Source organism: Oryctolagus cuniculus, chromosome 10 (genome assembly GCF_051225735.1).
Source record: "Oryctolagus cuniculus isolate XC-2025 breed Fujian yellow rabbit chromosome 10, ASM5122573v1, whole genome shotgun sequence".
Classification (NCBI taxonomy): Eukaryota; Metazoa; Chordata; class Mammalia; order Lagomorpha; family Leporidae; genus Oryctolagus; species Oryctolagus cuniculus.
In genome coordinates, this window is record NC_142876.1 from 46,161,602 (window position 1) to 46,181,052 (window position 19,451).

General features: G+C 41.0%; 1 protein-coding gene and 1 long non-coding RNA gene across 7 annotated transcripts in view; one reads left to right on the forward strand and one right to left on the reverse strand.

Annotated features, from left to right (window-relative positions):
- Window positions 1–3,202, forward strand: part of B4GALT6 (beta-1,4-galactosyltransferase 6) — a 73,280-nt gene extending 70,078 nt beyond the window's left edge. For all 5 annotated transcript variants that reach the window (XM_089305221.1, XM_089305222.1, XM_002713488.6 and 2 more), the window contains one exon: window positions 83–3,202. In XM_089305221.1, the coding sequence (XP_089161347.1) occupies window positions 83–230 (148 nt within the window). In that variant the 3' untranslated portion in view covers window positions 231–3,202. The remainder of the gene's footprint in view (window positions 1–82) is intronic.
- LOC149123758 (uncharacterized) overlaps window positions 1–19,451 on the reverse strand; it is a 63,213-nt gene that overhangs the window by 3,714 nt on the left and 40,048 nt on the right. The window contains exons 2-3 of one of the 2 annotated variants that reach the window (XR_016214066.1): window positions 14,974–15,096; window positions 2,958–3,624 (exon numbers count right to left, since the gene is read on the reverse strand). This is a non-coding gene — a long non-coding RNA (uncharacterized LOC149123758). Of the gene's footprint in view, window positions 1–2,957; window positions 3,625–14,973; window positions 15,097–19,451 lie in introns of those variants that run through there. The other variant, XR_016214067.1, reaches the window with a different exon arrangement.

The window sequence follows — 19,451 nt, forward strand, 5'->3', positions numbered from 1 at the left end:
CATTTTAAGTTGACATGGAATGTATTCCTCATCAATATTCTGTTTGAACATGTTTTATTCTTTCTTTCCTCTAACACTATAGGTATAAATTACTAAGGTATTCTAAAGAGCGTCAGTACATCGATGGGCTGAACAATTTAATATATTCACCAAAAATTCTGGTTGATAGATTGTATACGAATATATCTGTAAACCTCATGCCAGAGTTAGCTCCAATAGAAGACTATTAAAAGTAGCCCCCAGGGCCAGACAGACTACAATGCTGACTGTAAACCTGCAGTGGACTCTGAATGGAGGATGGAGGCTGGCGGCTGGATGTGGCGGTGCCCTGTTCTCCGGAAAGAGCCCAGTCCTCAGTGTTTACAGCCTGGACCTGCTGTGGTCACCTTCTCCCTCCCCTCCCTCCTAGGGGTGCACCCCCCACGGCGAGCACTGCAAAAACCAGAAGCCTTTGCTTGAGATTGGAAGTTGAGCGCTCCCTACAAGAAAATTTTTATACTAAAATCTATAATTTAAGAGAATGCTTTTATTTCCGTTTAAACATTTTGTACATATGTGATATAAATTAACGTGTTCAAATTGTTGAAAATAAGATGTGTCGCAGTTTGCATGTAATTGGTTATGCCTTTATTGGACTTTTATAGATGTTTTTTAATTGCATGAAAACACATGAAATTTATGTCACTAAACAAAGGTTAACCCTTGTGTGAAATGAAGGAGCTGTCAGGAATTGATGGCCAATTAATATGTCAACTGTTATCCTAGTTTTGAGCTTTAGCCCTTCTGCCTCATGTGGAAGAAGGCACGCTTTCTTAGGGCTTTCAAGGGGAAGAAGGAAAGGACTTGAAGCTTTCCTTCCTACCAGGATTACCTAATTTTTTCCTTGCTTGCAATCTCATCAGATTTTGCTGAATCACAACCATATCATTTATGCATATTGCATGAGTATTACCAAGAAAATCTTACAAGTTGTCATGTGACATGAAGAAAGGACCTGTGTGTGTTAAGTGTCTCATGTACCTCTGCTGTCATGTCAGGGATTTTGTGCCTCAAATGTCCCCAAGGTCATATGTTTATATACTTTTTTTTTTTTTAACAATTCATAGTGAACAACATTTTCATGATTTTCAGTTCAGGAGAGCCAAAATATTTTTCTTTCAAAAGAATAAGCTAGGGAAAACCCCATAGTACGTATAATATACAAATATTCTATTAGATAAGAAATTAAATGTTATATTTTTATGACAAATGCCTAGTAATAAAACATTTTAAGTTTATCGATTTACAGAATTTCACTTTTGGAAGGGACCCTTTCACAGTCAGTTTCATTCAAATTATATATTTTTTCACTTTTAAATACATTAGTTAAACACATTAATATAACACATCTGAAAACAAGTCTTACTACTTGATATCAAGTATAGTTATCAGAAGTATTAAGATGTCACACAATTAAAATTTGTCTCTGAGGTGACTCTTCAGCAATAATGAATCATAGAAATCTAAGATGTTTGGATAACATTTGCCTCATGGACATTTCACAGAAATATGGTTATTTATCTCATGTTCTAGGCTTATTTTCTATGGTAATTCTGTTAATAAAAACGACCACAAACCAAATAAAATAATTGAAATTCCTATACTTTGAGAAAACCGATAGCTTCTCTGTTAATGTACCAAACAGAATTTTTCCATACTTATTAGAAATACTTCAAAAATTTTCAAAGTTGAAGTAATGAAAAAAATCAAACTTTTTGAAAATGAAGTTATTTGCATTTAATTTGTTCATTTTCTGTCTCATCACCAATGTAGTTCTTTAATTGGATGGAAAAAATCAGGAATGTTAACATTTGTGGGCCACTAACAACAGAGTAGGGAGAGTGGAGCATCATTAGCCCAATAAAACTTAAGATTTCAATGGTGGGGAAATCAGGATTCTTTCTGAATTGTGTTAGGGAAGTAAGTTCTCTCATTTCATATGGAGCTGTCCACTTATGGTATTGTTTTCATTTTAATATACATTTTACAGTTTTAGGAGAACTCAGCACTAGGAGTATCTACTTGTTGGGGGGAAAATCTGACTAATTTTTAAGAACGGGACATCAATATTGTTTCTTTTCTCAGTTTCAAATAGAGTATCATCCTGTGAAAACCACCTCGCCAGTGTGGTTTTTATTTTTGCTTTTTAAGTGCAAACTTGAAATTTTTGCTTATGAACAGTGACCTTTATGTGTTTCCATAAGAGTGACAGAGCTTTACCCAGTTATCTTCATTGTATGACAATAAATCTATCCCATAAAGATTAACAAATGCATTTGCATTATAAGTGCAAACCATCATTATGGTACGCTTGCTGGGTTTATTTATGATGATGTATTGATCATCTCCTCTGTCAGGTACAGTGCTAGGTATGACTATTGGAAAATATAACTTCATTTCTCAAAGTCAAGCAAGTAAAGCCCTTCTGCAATTATGAAGACATCCTCTGATAACTTGATAAATTTCTCCGTGTCAAAGTCAAGAAACCATTATTTGTTGACTTGGAGCTATTAGGTCCCTGTGGTATTAGGAACAAGATTATTTAGTGCCTTTCAGCTAGTGAAATGATGATTGGTGGGTCTGTTAGAAAAAAGGGGAGAAGTGCACACATCAGCTGTAAGGTATATCTAGTTCACAGTGGTGGTAGTCATTTGGGACTTTGGATTTAATTCTAGAACTTAATGATAACTAAGTTTGCATTTTATAAAGAGGTGGTTAGTAAGAAATATTCACCTTATTATATAAACACAAAACTATGTATTAAAACCATCTTTCCCAGTCAAGATACTCATTTTAGTACAAAATGGGAAAATATCCAATACAGTGTCTCCTTTTGGAGGCTTCCTACAAGTGAAAGCGGATTTGTGTCACTTTATTTGACCTTTGCTTGTCTGTCAGTTTCTTTGTGTACTTTTCCAATAAGTAGTACTCTAGATTTATTGCCTTGGATTTGCAAATATGCCAATTGAGATAACGACAGTGGTCATAGCGTTTCAGAAAGAAGTGTACTTAAGATTTTATTTATTAAATGAGAGGCTTCTACATAAATGCACTGAAATAAATGCTAGTAATTTCTTGTACTCTCATTTTTTTGTTTTGCTTCTCATGGAGATGTTTGTACTTTTTTATCATTGTCTTTTATGAAATATAATGTTGTAAAGACTTTGTGTGAAGATGTAATTATTTTCTCTCAGGAACTTTCAGTTACCTGAGTTTTTGTTGTTTCTTAAAGTGAACTGTTCGTGAATACAGGGATCATCACAAAGTTATGGAAAATATGTATAAGGAAAACGTGGATTTCAGAAATTTTTGTATGAAACTTTCCACAAATTTTTTGAAGTACCCTCATTTTGAGTGACACTAGGGTTGCCACATAAGCAAAAGGGGACACATTGAGAGATCACCACATGCCTTTTGCGGAGAGATTTTGCATCGTTACAACTTGTTCTCCCATGATGAGTATTTCACATTCTCTCCGAGTTCATTTAGGTACAAGTTTTGTTCTCACTGCACAACCTCCAGACTCAGCTGTAGTGTTATGGTCAGCTCATTTCGTGTTTTCAGGCATCAAGTAGTATTGAAGATCTTTAAGACAAAAAAAAAAGAAATCTCAAAAAAAATCCAGAGCCTATTGCGAGACCATAACTTTTATCGACTAGTTTGTGTAATGAATTCTCAAATATTACTAGTTTTTATGAACAGTGTGACCTCTTGGGACATATCCAGTAACCTCTCAATCACAGGTGGACAACTTACATGTCCCAGTGCCTGAGTCCCTGCCTCCTCCATCTCCCTTGGCTTTTGGGTTGGCCTCCTCACCTGTCCTCAGTATCCTCCGGGGGTCTTGCCTCTGCCTTCTGGCCTTTTTTGATCAGGACTTTCTATAGCCGCTGTGCAACAGTCTGATAAAATGTTCTGCAGTGATGAGAATGTTTGAAATCTGCTCGCCCAGTATAGAAGTCCCTAGCGATTTGTCACTGGCCCTCAAGCCCTTGAACTGTGACTAGCACGAGTAAGAAACAATTTTATTAACTAAGTTCTATTTAAGTAGCCAGATGCAGCAGGTGATCTCATACTTACAAAGTTTTAGCCACATGAACCCCTTAGGTATACATAGGGGACTCCCAAACCCCCATCTCTAACTCAGGATTATTCTTAGTTCTTCATCTGTATTAACCATTTATTGGTCACCCTGCCCCTCTGTTTTACAGGAACTTAAAGCCATCATCTTAGCCAAATTTATCATATTCCCCATCAAAACCTAGTCATCATCCTTTCCCCAACCACTTTGTGACTCAAAGTATAAATCTGCGTCATTCCCCCTCTTCTCTGCATAGTCTAAAACTCCTTAGTTCTCATTCATCCTCTAGTCCCTCTGGTCTTTCATTCCCACAACTACATGGACCACCCCTCCCCCCTTTAAGATTTATTTCAAAGGCAGTGACAGGGAAGGAGACAGATCTGCTGGTTCACTCTCCAAATGGCAGCAATGGCTGGGGGTTGGGCCAAGCTAAAACAGAGGCTGGCAGGTGCTTCAGCATGGGATGCTGGGATTACAATTGGCGGCTTAACCCTCGGTACCACAACTCTGCCCCCTCTCCTGTTTTCTTACTGCAAGGTTACGCCTTTGAATCCCTCCACAGTGGCCAAGAAATTTTATCTTTTGAAATATTGCTTAAAACCTTTCAGTGGCTCCCCCGTTGTCTGGGGATAAGGCCAGCCAAGTATTCCTGCTTTACTTGTACCAGGCTGTGCCTGCCCCTGCCAAGGCTTGGTAAAGGTTTCTAAAGGGGACCGACCCCTTTTGTCCTCTGAATATCTTAGCACCGACTTGGAAATGTGATAGAAAAATGAGCAAAAATCTTGTAAAGGGTCATCCATAAAGAAGGAAAGTCCCCTAGGTTTGTGAGATACATGAGTCTTTTAATCCCTTATTCTATTTGATGCAGATGGTGTCTGTTTTTAAGATTTATTTTAAAGAGTTATTATATATAGAGTGGAGGAGATCTTCCATCCATTGCTTCACTCTAGATGGCTGCCATAGACCAGGGCCGAACCAGGTTGAAGCCAGGCATTTCATCAGGGTCTCCCATGTGGGTGCAGGGGCCCAAGCACTCGGGTCTTCCTCCATTGCTTTCCTAGGTGCTTTAGTAGGGAGCTGGATTGGCAGTAGAGCAGCTGGGACTCAAATGCATCCATATGGGATGCCGGCAACTGCAGGAGGCTTTACCCACTGTGCCACACCCCGCAGATGGTGTTTCTTAAATGATTGCTAGTAGGCACACTCTGTTCTCCTTTAGAAAAGCTTTTGGTCTCATTAAAATTAGTTTTGACTAGCTTGATCAAAATGATGTGCTATTGATAAGTGTATTCACACTTTAAACAAAAAAACAGCTCTGGAGCTGGTGTTACAGTGCAAGCTGGTTAAGCCACTGCTTGGGGCTGGGGCTGTGACATAGTGGGTAAAGCTGCAATGCTAGCCTCCCATATGGGGCACCGGTTGGAGTCCTGGCTGCTCCACTTTGATCCAGCTCTCTGCTGTGGCCTGGCAAAGCAGTAAAGGATGGCCCCAGTGCTTGGGCCCTTGCACCCACGTGGGAGACCCAGAAGAAGCTCCTGGTTTCAGATTGGCCCAGTTTCGGCCATTGGGTTGTAAACCAGCAGATGGAAGACAGACTTCTCTCTCCCTCCCTTTGCCTCTGTCTCTAACTCTGCCTTTCAAATAAATATTTTAAAAAAGAATTCTTAATTAAAAAAAAGTCACCACTTGTGGTGCCAGCATCCCACATGGGTAACAGGTTTGAGTACCGGCTGCCCCTCCTTCACATCCAGCTCTCTGCTAACGTGCCTGGGAAAGGAGAGGATGACAGCCTGAGTGCTCAGGGACCCTGCCAAACGTGGGAAACAGCTGCCTCTCCTGCTCTGGCTGGGCCTAACGCAGGTCATTGCGGCCATTTGGGGAGTAAACCAGCCATTGAAGATCCCTCCCTCCATTCTATGTTTCTGTCACTCTTTCAAATAATTTTTTTTTTTAAAAAAGCCTATAGCCCTACTGGAGTGAAATGTCTAAGGACAAGAACCACTAATAAGTGATGATGAAAAAAATGAAAGATGAAAAATATTTCATCTTTCCTTGGCTCTCCAAAGAGTTCAGTAAACCTTGGTTAAATGAAATTTTTTTTTCCTCCAGCAGTATGGATTTCCTGTAGAGTATGGATTCAGTTTTTCAAAATTACTTTTCTCTAAGGCAACAAAATATAGACTCTCAGAGGGTACAGCTTCAGGATTGGAGGAACTGTGAACTGTCTGGAACAACGTCCTGGAAATCACCTGCGTCATTCTCTGTCCAGTGACTTAGGAGATACTTAGCCTTTGAGAACTGTTCACTGGGTGCTGCTCAGGTCAGTGGGTCTTCATGCTAGTTGAAGTCAGAATCACTTGTGCAAAGTTCCTAAACCATAGCTACATTGGATAGCACCCTCCAGAGAGTTGACTTCATTGGTCTGTCTCGGGTAGTCTTCAAAATATTCCTAAGTGGCTCTAAAATGTAGCCAAGGTTGACTACATATGAATGTAGGCTTGCAGCTAGCAGACACTCATGAGGATTTTCAAATATTTAGACCTTGATCCAGGTTCTCAAAGTGTGGTTCTTGGGTGAGTAGAAGCAGTATCTCCAGGGAATCTGTAGCTAGGCCAGCGGAATTGGACACTCCAGGTGTAGCCAAGCAAAGTGTAGTTATGCATACCTTCGGGGGGTTCTGGTGAGTAAAGTTTGACAACCACAACATAAGGCTAAAATAGGCACACACTGTGCTGGCATCCGATACAGTGGGTAAGTCACCATGTGGGACTCCTGTATCCCATGTTGGAGTGCCTGCTTGAAGTGTTATTCTGCTTCCAATCAAGCTTCCTGCTAATACATACCCTCAGGGCTCAAGTGCTTGGGTCCCTGCCACCCATGTGGCAGACCTGGATTGAGTGCTAGGATCCTGGCTTTGTGTTAGCTCAGCCCTGGCTGTTGTAGGCGTTTGGGGAATAAACCAGCAGATGAAAAATCTGCCTCTCCTTGCAAATAAATGAAAATTTAAAAAGCAGGCTGCACTGTGGCCAGAAGGTTAAGCCAGTGCCTGCAAAGCTGTCATCTCATATGAGCACCAATTTAAGTCTGGCTGCTCCACCTTTTTTTTTTTTTTAAAGATTTATTTGAAAGGAAGAATTACAGAGAGGCAGAGGCGGGGAGGGGGAGGGGGAGGAGAGGGAGAGGTCGGTCGGTCTTCCATCCGGTGGTTCACTCCCCAAATGGCTGCAATGGCTAGAGCTGAACTAATCTGAAGCCAGGAGCTTCTTCCAGCTCTTGCATGTGGGTGCTGGAGCCCAAGGACTTGGGCCATCTTCCACTTCTTTCCCAGGCACATTAGCAGGGAGCTGGATTGAAAATGGAGCAGCCAGGACTCAAAGCAGTACCCATATGGTATGCTGGCACCACAGGCAGTGGCTTTACCTGCTATGCCACAGCACCGGCCCCTGGCTGCTCCACTTTCAATCCAGCTCCCTGCTAATGTGCCCGGGAAAGCAGAAGATGAGTCATGTATCTGGCCACCTGCCATCTACAAGTGAACCAGGATGGAGTTCCAGGCTCCTTGCTTCAGCATGCCCCAGCTCTAACCATTGTGGCCATTTGGGGAGTGAACCAGTGGACAGAAGATCTCAGTCTCTCTTGCTCTCTAACTCAGCCTTTCAAACACATAAAATAAATCTTAAGAACCAGGCTCAGATGGAATCTGTTAGGGTGCCTGGGACCATGTGAATCCACCACCACCCCCCCCCCATTCAAAAGCTACATCAGTTATTGTTTCATAGGAAAAGGTGCTGGAGACCTATGGTAGACTATTTCTAAGACTATTTCTTGAAGAATTAACTATTTTGAATATTTTATAGGGTAATATTTTTAAGATGTTTCACATAGATAATATAGCACATATTACATATCTCACAAATGACAGTATATCACATATCACAGGCCTGCAGTGAGCCAGGCATGTTCTAAACTCTTTCCCTGTAGTCCTTCATTTGATCTTGACAGCTACTCAGAGTGAGGATCAGTCCAAAAACTACTGAGGAGAGGTTTTATGGCAGAAGTAGAAGAGCAACTGCAAGGCATTCCTGCCCATTCTACATTACTCAGGATGTGGAAGTGGTTAAGGGGAATTTGAGGCTCTACTGAAGTGGAATAGGAAGAGTAGATAAAATTTATACATCCTAGACATCTACAGCCACCTGATCACCTTTATAGAAACCAAACCCCAACTCTAGACTTGAATCCCAAAGAAATCTAGCTATTTATTACAGCAGTAAACACATGTTCTCTGTTCCAAGGCTACAGTCTGAAGGGTTTTGTTGCTTCAAAGTAAAAAGAATCTAGTAGAGAAAAGGCTAGGAACAAACAGTGCAGAGAATAGGGTAGGAGGTGCATGCTCGGCAGAGAAGAGGAGAGAAAACCCCCTGGGAAGGCCCACAGGAGGAGGGAAATGGCTTGAACCTGCGTGGTGAGTGCTAACACGCACCCAAAGAACTACAGTCCTGGAGAGCCTGAGCATTTCTGAGACAGTGGGGGAGGTCGATCTGCACCAATCCGTGGGGATAGAGCAAGAGAAAGCCTGGTGTGGGTCTGGACTGGAGCCCAGGGAGCTGGCAGTCGCCTGTGGTCCTAGTGGAAGTGTGTGTGGGGGGATGTTGCAGTTGATTTCTCAACAATGTTGCAGTGGATTCGTTTCTGAGAGGAGGAGCGTGGTGGGCCAAGAGGTGCCCGAGTCACCACACAGACCCCGGGAGTCGGGTGAAAGCGGGCTTGAGGCAAGCAGCCCGCAGACTCGTTTATTTCAGTTGGTACAACATCTTATATAGCCAAGACCAGCCAATCTGGTCAAGGGGCAGTCTATGCCCCAACCAATCACAGCCTGTTGCCAGGCAGTTTCCAAAGCCATCCAATCATAGCCTGTTGCCAGGCAGGCTCTGTTGCCAGGTGGGTTTCAAAGCCATTCCTGAGTAACTGACACTCGCTTGCCAGTGGCCTCCTTGGCACGACCTTCTCATTCCACCACATTTCCCCCTTTTCATTTATTTTTGAGCAATGGGAGGCACGATTCTTGGCCATACCATTGTTGACCCTTTTTCCATGTGGTCTCCGTACGTAGCTGTGCCTGTCTTAGATTGTCCCCCAGGGGATCTTACCCGTCATTGACTAACCAGTGCTCAAATCGAGAGACCACAGGATTGCTTGCTCAGATAGGGGTAGGAATGAGGAATAATGGTTATCAGGAATGGCATGACCGCACACAGGCAGTGGGCCATTTGAGTGGCTGACCAGAGCTAGTGGGGTGATTCCAATCAATCTCTACAAAACAGAACCCTCAACCCCGCCGAGATGGGGTGGCTGCCATTTTAAATCAATACTACAAGTCAGAAGCCTGCAGGTGTGCACATTAGAGCTCACTGAGATGGGACACCTGAATGCAGTGCTGGCAGCGGTGGCAGACAACCATTAGACCAGGGACTCTAGTGTGCGCATGGGATCCAGAGCTACCAGAGGAGGGAATGGTCTTCAGTCCCTACTGCCTCAGAGCTCCACAGGAAGGTGGCTGGACAGCTACAAGAGACAGAGGGGTGCCGGTGCCAGTGGTGCCCTTCAGTCTCAGCATCTGTGGGAGCCCTAAGTGCTAAGACTTTGAGGCCTCTGTTGCTACATGAAAAGGTGTAGGGCATAGCTAGCTTTGGAGCTCTACCATGCCCAACTCGGTGTTACCCTGGAAACCGGCCCCACCCTAGAGCCTTGACCAGGGCCCCTGGGCCACATCCACCACACACTTCCTGGTACTAACTCAAAGGGAAGACATTCCACGAAGCCACAGAAGCATAACCCTGAAGATAAAACCCAATCCAAAGAAAAAAAATTAAAATCGATTCCACAAATGCAGAAAAATAAGAGTCAAAATTCAAGAAACAAGAATAAGGAAGGCACCATGACCGCCACCCCCCACCCCGAACACAAAATATTTCAGTATTAGAATGTGAAGATGAAGAGACTAAGGAAGTGCCAGAAATGGAATTTAGAAAATTAACTGTAGGATTACTCAAAAAAATCAGAAGCAAATCCATGAACTAAAGAAAATCATGCATAACATGCTTGAAAATTTTTCCCAGGAAATTGAGAATATAAAGAGAAATAGAAATGGAATTTTAGAAATGAAGAATTCAATGGATCAAATAAAAAATGAAGTGGAAGTTCTATACAGCAGACTTGATGAGGCAGAAGAAATAATATCTGAACTAGAAGACAAATCTTTGGAAATCTTACAGTCAGACAAAACAAAACAAAGTAGAAAATTTAAAAACAGTGTTGGAGATCTATGGGATCCTATTAAATGACCCAACATATGGGTCTTAAGAGTTGCTGAGGGAGTAGAAAGAGGGAAGGGGATAGAAAATCTATTTAGTGAAATAATTACAGAAAACTTACCCAACTTGGAGAAAGAAAGAGATGTTCAAGTAGAGGAAGCCTACAGAACTCCTAACAGACATGACCAGAAAAGACTCTTACCATGATACACTGTAGTCACTTTCCACAGTAAAACAAAGAACAGATTCTAAAATGGGTGGGAGAGAAATGCCAGATTACTTTCAGAGGATTGCCAATTAGACTCACAGCTGAATTCTCATTAGAAACACTAAAGGCCAGAAGGGAATGATAAGATATAGTCCAAGTCTTGAAAGAAAAAACTGTCAACCTGAATACTGTACCCTGCAAAGCTTTCATTTATGAATGCAATAAATACCTTCCATAACAAATAGAAATTGAAAGAATTTGTCAAGACTCATCCAGCCTTACAGAAGATGCTTAAGGATGTGCTACACAGAGAAACACAGAAAGATAGCCATCATTATGAAAGAATGAGAAGGCAGAAAAACCATTAGTATAAATACAAAAGCAATCAAAAGCAAACAATAGGAATATTTATGGGAAAATGGCCAGGCCAAGTCATTACTTATCAATAGTCACTGTGAATGAAAATGGCCTCAATTCTCCAGTTAAAAGATACAGACTGACTGAATGGGTTGAAAAACAAGACCCATCTATTTGCTGCTTACAAGAAACACATCTCACCAACAAAGATGCATGCAGATTGAAAGTGAAAGGATGGAAAAAGATAGTCCATGCTAACAGAAACCATAAAGAGCTGGTGTAGCCATCTTAACATTAGACAAAATAGACTTTAACATAACAAATGTTAAAAGAAATGAGGAAGGGCACTATGTAATGACTAAGGGATCAATCCAACAAGATGATGTGACTATAATAAATGTATATGCACCCAATTACAGAGCACCTGGCTACTTAAAAAAATGCTAACAGACCTAAAGGGAAATAGACTCCAATTCAATAGTAACAGGGGGCTTCAATACTCCACTTTCAGCAATGGACAGATCAACCAGACAGAAAATCAACAAGGAAACAACAGACTTAATCGACACCAAATGGACCTAACGGATATCTATAGAACCTTTTACCCCACAGTGGCAGAATACACATTCTTCTCATCAGTGCATGGAACTTTCTCTAGAATAGACTATAGGCAAGGCCACAAAGCAACCTAGCAAATTAAAAAAAAAAATCAAAATCATTCCATGTATCTTCTTGGACTGCAATGGAATGAAACTAGAAATCAAACTCGAAAATCTCTAGAACATATGTAAACACATGGAGATTGAACAACATGCTGCTAATGACCCATAGAAGAAATCAAAGAAATAAAAAAGTTTCTGGAAACAAATGAAGATGACAATGCATTGTATCAAAACCTATGGGATACAGCAAAAGCACTGTTAAAAGGGAAGTTCATAGCAATCAGTACCTAAAGGAAGAAACTGGAAAGGTACCAAACAAATGAGCTATCAGTCCATCTCAAGGACTCAGAATATCCTCAACAAACCAAACCCAAAACTAGTATGAAGAAATAAAATTAGAGAATAAAAAAATTGAAAGAAAAAATACAAAAATATCAGTGAAATGAAAATCTGGTTGGATATAACATTGGTGCAACTAACAAAAGGAAAAGACCCAAAGCAATAAAATTATAGATGAGAAGGAAATGTAACAGACACAACAGAAATAAAAAGAATCATCGGAAATTACTGCAAAGAGCTGCATGCCAACAAACCAGGAAACCTTAGAAGAAAGGTAAAGATTCCTGGAAACAAAAACGTACCTAAATTGAGCCATGAAGACATAGAAAACCTAAACAGACCTATAACCTTGACAGAAATTGAATAATAAAGACCCTCCCAACAAAGAAAAGCCCAGGACTAAATGGCTTCACTGCTGAATTCTACCAGACATTTAAAGAAGAACTAACTCCAATTCTTTTCAAGCTATTCAAAACAATTGAAAGGAAGGGAATCTTCCCAAATTCTTTCTATGAAGCCAGCATCACGTTAATTCCTAAATCTGAAAAAGATACAACAGGAAAAGAGAATTACAGACCATTTCCCTGATGAACATAGACGTAAATATCCTCAACAAAATTCTAGCCAATCAAATCCAACAATACATCAGAAAGATTTACCAGGACCAAGTAGGATTTATCCATGCTATGCAGGGATAGTTCAACATTTGCAAATCAATCTGATACATCACATTAATAAACTGAATAAAAACCATATAATTATCTCAATAGATACAGAGAAAGCATTTGATAAAATACCCTTTCATGATGAAAACTCTAAACAAATTGGGTATAAAAGGAACATTCCTTGACACAATCAAGGCAATTTTTGATAAACCCACGGCCAGCATCCTATTGAATGGGGAAAATCTGGAAGCATTCTCACTAGATTCAGTACCAGACAAGAATGCCCAGTCTCACCATTGCTATTCAATATAGTCCTGGAAGTTTTAGCCAAAGCCATTAGGCAAGAAAAAGAAATCAAACAGATACAAATTGAGGAGGAGGAAGTCAAATTAACCTTATTTGCAGATGACATGATTTTATATATAGGGGACTGAGAAGAATCCACCGAGAGGTTATTGGAACTCATAGAAGAGTTTGGTAAAGTAGCAGGATATAAAAATCAACACACAGAAATTAACAGTCTCTGTATACACAGACAATGCCATGGCTGAGAGAGAACTTCTAAGATCAATCCCATTCACAATAGCGACCAAAAAAAAAAAAATCAAATACCTTGGAATAAATTTAACAAAGGATGTCAAAGATCTCTATGATGACAATTACAAAACATTAATATAAGATACAAAAAATTGAAACATCTCCCATGTTCATGGATTGTATGACTCAATATAATCAAAATATCCATACTATCAAAAGCAATTCACAGATTGAATGTGATACCAATCAAAATACCATGAGCATTTCTCTCTAATATAGAAAAAAATCTGAAATTCATATGGAAACATAGGAGACTCCATATAGTTAAATAGATTTCAAGACATACAAGGCAGTTATAATCAAAATAGCCTGGTACTGGTAAAAAACAGATGGGTAGAGCCGGCGCCGTGGCTCAATAGGCTAATCCTCCACCTTGCGGCGCCGGCACACCGGGTTCTAGTCCCGGTTGGGGCGCCGGATTCTGTCCCGGTTGCCCCTCTTCCAGGCCAGCTCTCTGCTATGGCCAGGGAGTGCAGTGGAGGATGGCCCAGGTGCTTGGGCCCTGCACCCCATGGGAGACCAGGAAAAGCACCTGGCTCCTGGCTCCTGCCAGGATCAGCGCGGTGCGCCGGCTGCAGCGGCGGCCATTGGAGGGTGAACCAGCGGCAAAAGGAAGACCTTTCTCTCTGTCTCTCTCTCTCACTGTCCACTCTGCCTGTCAAAAAAAAAAAAAAATAAAATAAAAAAATAAAAAAATAAAAAAAATAAAAAAAAAAAAAAAAAACAGATGGGTAGACCAATGGAACAGAACAGAAACACCAGAAATCAATCCAAGCATCTACAATCAACTTTTATTTGACTAAGGACCTAAAACCAATCCCTGGAGCAAGGAAGTCTCTTCAACAAATGGTCCTGAGAAAACTGGATTTCCACATGCATAAGGATGAAGCAGGGCCCCTATTTTACACCTTATAAAAATCCATTCAAAATGGATAAAAGACCTAAATCTATGATCTGATACCATCAAATTATTAGAGTATGAGGAAACCCTGCAAGACATTGGCACAGGCAAAGCGTTCTTGGAAAACACCCTAGAGGCACAGGTGATCAAAGCCAAATTTGACAATAGAATTACATCAAGCTGAGAAGCTTCTGTATTGCAAAAGAAACAGCAAAGTGAAGAGACAACCAACAGAATGGGAGAAATTATTTGCAAACTATACAACTGATAAAGGATTAATAACCAGAATATATAAAGAGATCAAGAAACTCCACAATAACAAAACAATCCAGTTAAGAAATGGGCAAAGGACTTAGACATTTTTCAAAAGAGACAATCCAAATGGCCAAAAACAGATGAAAAAATGCTCAGGATCACTAGCCATCAGGGAAATGCAAATCAAAACCACAATGAGGTTTCATCTCACCCCAGTTAGCATGGCTTTCATACAGAAATCAAACAACAAATGCTGGCAAGGATGTGGGGGGAAAAGTACCCTAATCCACTGTTGGTGGGACTGTAAACTGGTAAAGCCACTATGGAAGACAGTATGGAGATACCTCAGAATTCTGAATATAGATCGACCATATGACCAAGCCATCCCACTCCTGGGAATTTACCCAAGGGAAATGAAATCAGCATATGAAAGAGTTTTCTGTACCTCCATGTTTATTGTTGTTCAATTCACAAAAGCTAAGACATGAAATCAACCCAAATACATGTCAAAAGAGGCAGTGGAGGATGGCCCAAGTACTTGGGCCCTGCACCTACCTGGGAGACCAGGAGGAAGTGCCTGGCTCCTGGTTTCAGATCGAAGCAGTGCACCGGCTGTAGCAGCCATTTGTGGGGTGAACCAATGGAAAGGAAGACCTTTCTCTCTGTCTCTAACTCTGCCTTTCAAAAAAAAATAAAGAAATTATGAGATATGTACACCATGGAATACTACATAGTGTTAAAAAAAAATCTGGTCATTTGCAAAAAAAAAAATGGATGAAACTGGAAAACATCATACTAGTAAAATAAGTCAGTCCCAAAGGGACAAGTACCATATATTCTCCCTAACCTATGATAACTAATAGAGCACCTAAAAAGCAATCTGTAAAAGTGAAATTGACACTTTGAGAAGCAATGACTTTGAATAGCCCCTGTCTTGACTGTTGAACAGGTTTTTGTTTTCATACAATTTGTTGAACTCTTAACTGTAACTCTAATTCTCAAATAAAAATAATTAAAAAAAAAGAGTGGAAATAAGGAGGAGGAAGAAATAGGGGTGGGAGTTTAGGTGGGAGAGTGGGTACATTGGGAAGAATCACCGGCACTGGCCCCAGTACATAGAGTTTTAATTGTTAAATTAACAACAAGAGTCACTGTGCACTAACTTCCCATGCAGGACCTCTGTCCTCAAAGAGTTGTATTCTAAGAGTTAACAGTAAAACTTGTTCTCCAAGATTTATTTTGTTTTAGCGTATTATGTGGAGGATATTCTTATGTCTCATAAGTTTCATTTATGCCGAAGTGTCCAATTCTATTGCTTATTTTCTTATGTGCTTTAATTGATAAATCTTGTTCTCAAAGACTTCTTTTAATGTATTAAGTGAAGGATATTCTTATGTCTCATAAATTATAGTTATGTCTAAGTGCTCGCAAAAGATGTATCATTCTTGGGTGCCTCAACGTTAATTAAAAAAAGGAGTGAAATTAACTTTGAGATGCAATGACTTTGAACAGTCCTTGTTTTAACTATCGGGGAACTTTTTTTTTTCATGTAAATTGTTGAACTCTTAGTATAATCTTCTGTGTATAAAGTTAATTGAAAATAGATCTTAGTAAAAAATAGGACTGGGAATAAGAAGGAGGAAGAAGAGGCGGAAGTGTGGGTGGGAGGGCAGGCAAGGTAGGATCAATCTCTATATTTCTAAAGTTATGCTTATGAAATGCATGAAGTTTGTATTCCTTAAATAAAAGGTTTCATTGGAAAAAAAGAATCTGGTATTATTTTATGGTTTACTTTTGTAAGGAAATAATTATTAAAAGGTATATTAAGATACACTGGTGGAAGTGAATTATTTTATAAAAAATTTTTAGACACTCTTTACCAAAAATTTGAAGTCATTTTCCTGTGAGTAAATATATATATATATTTATATATAAAGTATTATAATACTTTAGCTTCTTGGGCCTAGAGTAAGAAAAATATATATGGTAATATTATATATAATGTTTATATATATTTATATGTAGTAATATATTTAATATAATTCTTATATATATATACACATATGTTCTTACTCTAGGCCCTAGAAGATAAAGTATTATAGTCACCAATCCCATTGGAGGAACAAATTGAATAGAAATTATAAAATCAGATACTTTTAGATCAGGAAAGGGACTTTAAAGTCATATGACTTATTTCCTTATTAGTAATGTAAATTAAAACAGAAGAAACATGAATGGGATTTACCACACCCACTACTAGGCAATTTCATCTGCCCTTCAGCTCCCCTCATCCCATCTCCCCCGTCACAAGACTGGGCTTTAGAGAACGTGACCGGGTCAGGCTGCTGCTCTGTTCAGCTTCCCTAGCTCTCCCATGACCAGCAGGCTCCTTCATCTCTTAACAAGGCCCGTCAGTCTCCTGCCACTCCGTAGGAGATAGCTGTATTAATCAGCTGTTATCATTACCAAAGTACCCAAAACAAGCTGCTTAGGAAGGAAGAGGATTTTGGCTTATGGTTTTGAAACTTTAGGGTCTAAGATCAGGTGGACTCCATTGGTTTGGTCAACTGGTGAGGCTGTGGGGTAACAGTGATGGAAGCACATGATGAGACAGTAAAGGGAGTGACTGGTCCCAAGTCAGCCTTATTTAGTCAGCTCTTTCACAAGAACTGCTACTGAGGGCACATCCCTCAGTGACCTAAGGACCTCCCACTAGGCCTACCGCCTAAATGCCACAGACGGATCATATCTTTAACTGCCAGCATAAAAGTTGGGAGACCAAATCTCTAATACATGTGCTTTGAATAATACTCCAGTTAATAGCCAAGCCATAGAAAGGGCCTCACCCAACTCCAGCTTGCTTTTCTCGGAGTATCATCCTCCTGTCGCCAATCTTAGTTCCTCTGAAATTTAGTCTTCTTTCCAGGAAGGTTTTTTTCCTCGCTTACCTCCCTGGTGCTTCCTACCTAACTTCTAAGACAAACACAGTTGTCCACTCTACAAGGCCTCCAGGCCTCCAAGAATCAGAGCACATATTTCTATTATGGTACCAGTCATTGTATTTTTTAAAAAAGCATGATTTGAAATAGCATCGGGGCGGGGGAAGGGTGGGGGAGACAAATAGAGAAAGGGTGTGGTTTGGCAAAGGCTGAAGCCAGGAGCTATGAGCCATAGCTGGGTCTCCTATGTGGGTGGCAGGAGCCTAAGCTGCCTTCCCAGACACATTAGCACCAAGTTAGATCAAAAGAAGACAAGCTGGGACTCAAACAGGCACTCCAATTGAGATGCTGGCCTTTCAAGCAGCAGCTTAACTAACTGCACTGTAATGCTAGCCCTGACCATAGCATTTTAAATATTTTAGGGCAATGCTGATTTTCCTCTCTCCCTTCCGGGTGTGTGCATCTCTGTCCATGTGTATACCCACATATCTGTGTGCAATTGTCTCTTTGAGGGTGTGCATGTGAGTGTGAGGGTGTGCATGTGAGTGTGTGTGTCTTGGCACATGCAGGTGTCTCTTGGGTATTTGCCTGTCTCAGTGTGTGCATACGTTCCTCTCTCCCTCTTACTTTCAGCATGTGCATGTCTCTTGGAGTGAGTGTCTCTCAGGGTGTGTACATGTCTCTCTCAGCATGTGTGTCTCTTTCAGTGTGTGTGTTTGTGTCTCAGTGCATGGGTCTCTCCCACTCTTGGCATGTGCATGTCTCTCAGCACATGCATTTCATGGTGAGTGCATGTTTCTCTTGATGTGTTGCTGTGTCACTCTGCACATGTGCCTCCATCTCAGTGTACCTGTCTATCTCAGTGCATGGGTGTATTGTCTGTCAGGGCTTGTGTTTGTGTGTGGAGGGTCTTTTCTGGCCCATTAGTGTTTGTCTCCCTCTGGGTACATGTGCCTCTCTCAGTGTGTACATGTATGTGTCTGTCTCAGGATATGTGTACACGGTCTTTGTGTGTGCCTGTCATTGTATATGTTTGTGTGTGACTCTCAGTATGTGTATCTGTCCCATCAATGAGTGTATGTCTCTTGATGTGTGCATGTGTTTCTCTGTGTCCCTCAGTGTGTATATGCATGTCTTGGGGTGTGCATGTGTGTCTGTCTTGGTAGGCACCAAGTGTCTCAGTGTGTGCGCATGTGTCTTTCCCTGTGTCTTTTTTTAAAAGGTTTATTTACTTGAGTTACACAGAGAAGGAGAGAGAGAAGAGAAGGGGAGAGAGAGAGTCAGTCTTCCAACCGCTGGTTCACTCCCTGCCCCAAAAATGGTCACAACGACTGGAGCTGCAAGGATCCAAAATCAGGAACTTCTTCTGGGTCTTCCACATGGGTGTAGGGGTCCAAAGCTGCACCCAAGGACTTGGGCCATCCTCTACTGCTCTCCCAGCCCATAGCGGAGAGCCAGATCAGGCTCAGCTATGCCTCAGAGCCAGCCCCACCTGTGTGTGTCTCTCGAGTGATGTTGCATGCCTATGTGTGCATCTGTCTCATCCAATGTGTATGAGCACAAGTGCACATACACATGTCCTTGGAGGCATGTACTTGTTTGTGCATGTGTGCATCTCTGCATGTGCCCCTCTGTCCCTCAGGGTATGTGTGTCTCTCTCACTGTATGTATCTCTTTCCCGATATGTACATGTTTGTCTCTTGATGTGCATGTACCTCTTAGTGCATGCATATCTTTCTCCCTCATAGTGCATGCATGTGTCCCGGTGTGTGTATGTGTGTGTCTCTCCCTCCTCCCCAGGATACATGCATGTATGTCTCTCTCAGTATGTGTGCATGTTCTCAGGATGTGTGTGTGCATATTTCTGTCTCAGGGTGTGTGCATGTATATATCTCTTGGTGCATGCGTCTCTTGGTGTGTGCATGCATGTGGGTATCTCTGGGTATATGTGTGCATCTCTCCTGCCCTGTGTTTTTTTCGCTCATCTCCGCCTCTTAGTGTGTGTGCATCTGTGAGTGTGTGCATCTCTCTCCCTCTTTCTCATTGTACATTTCTCTGAGTCTCTCCCTTTCTTGGTGAATATCCGTTTATCTC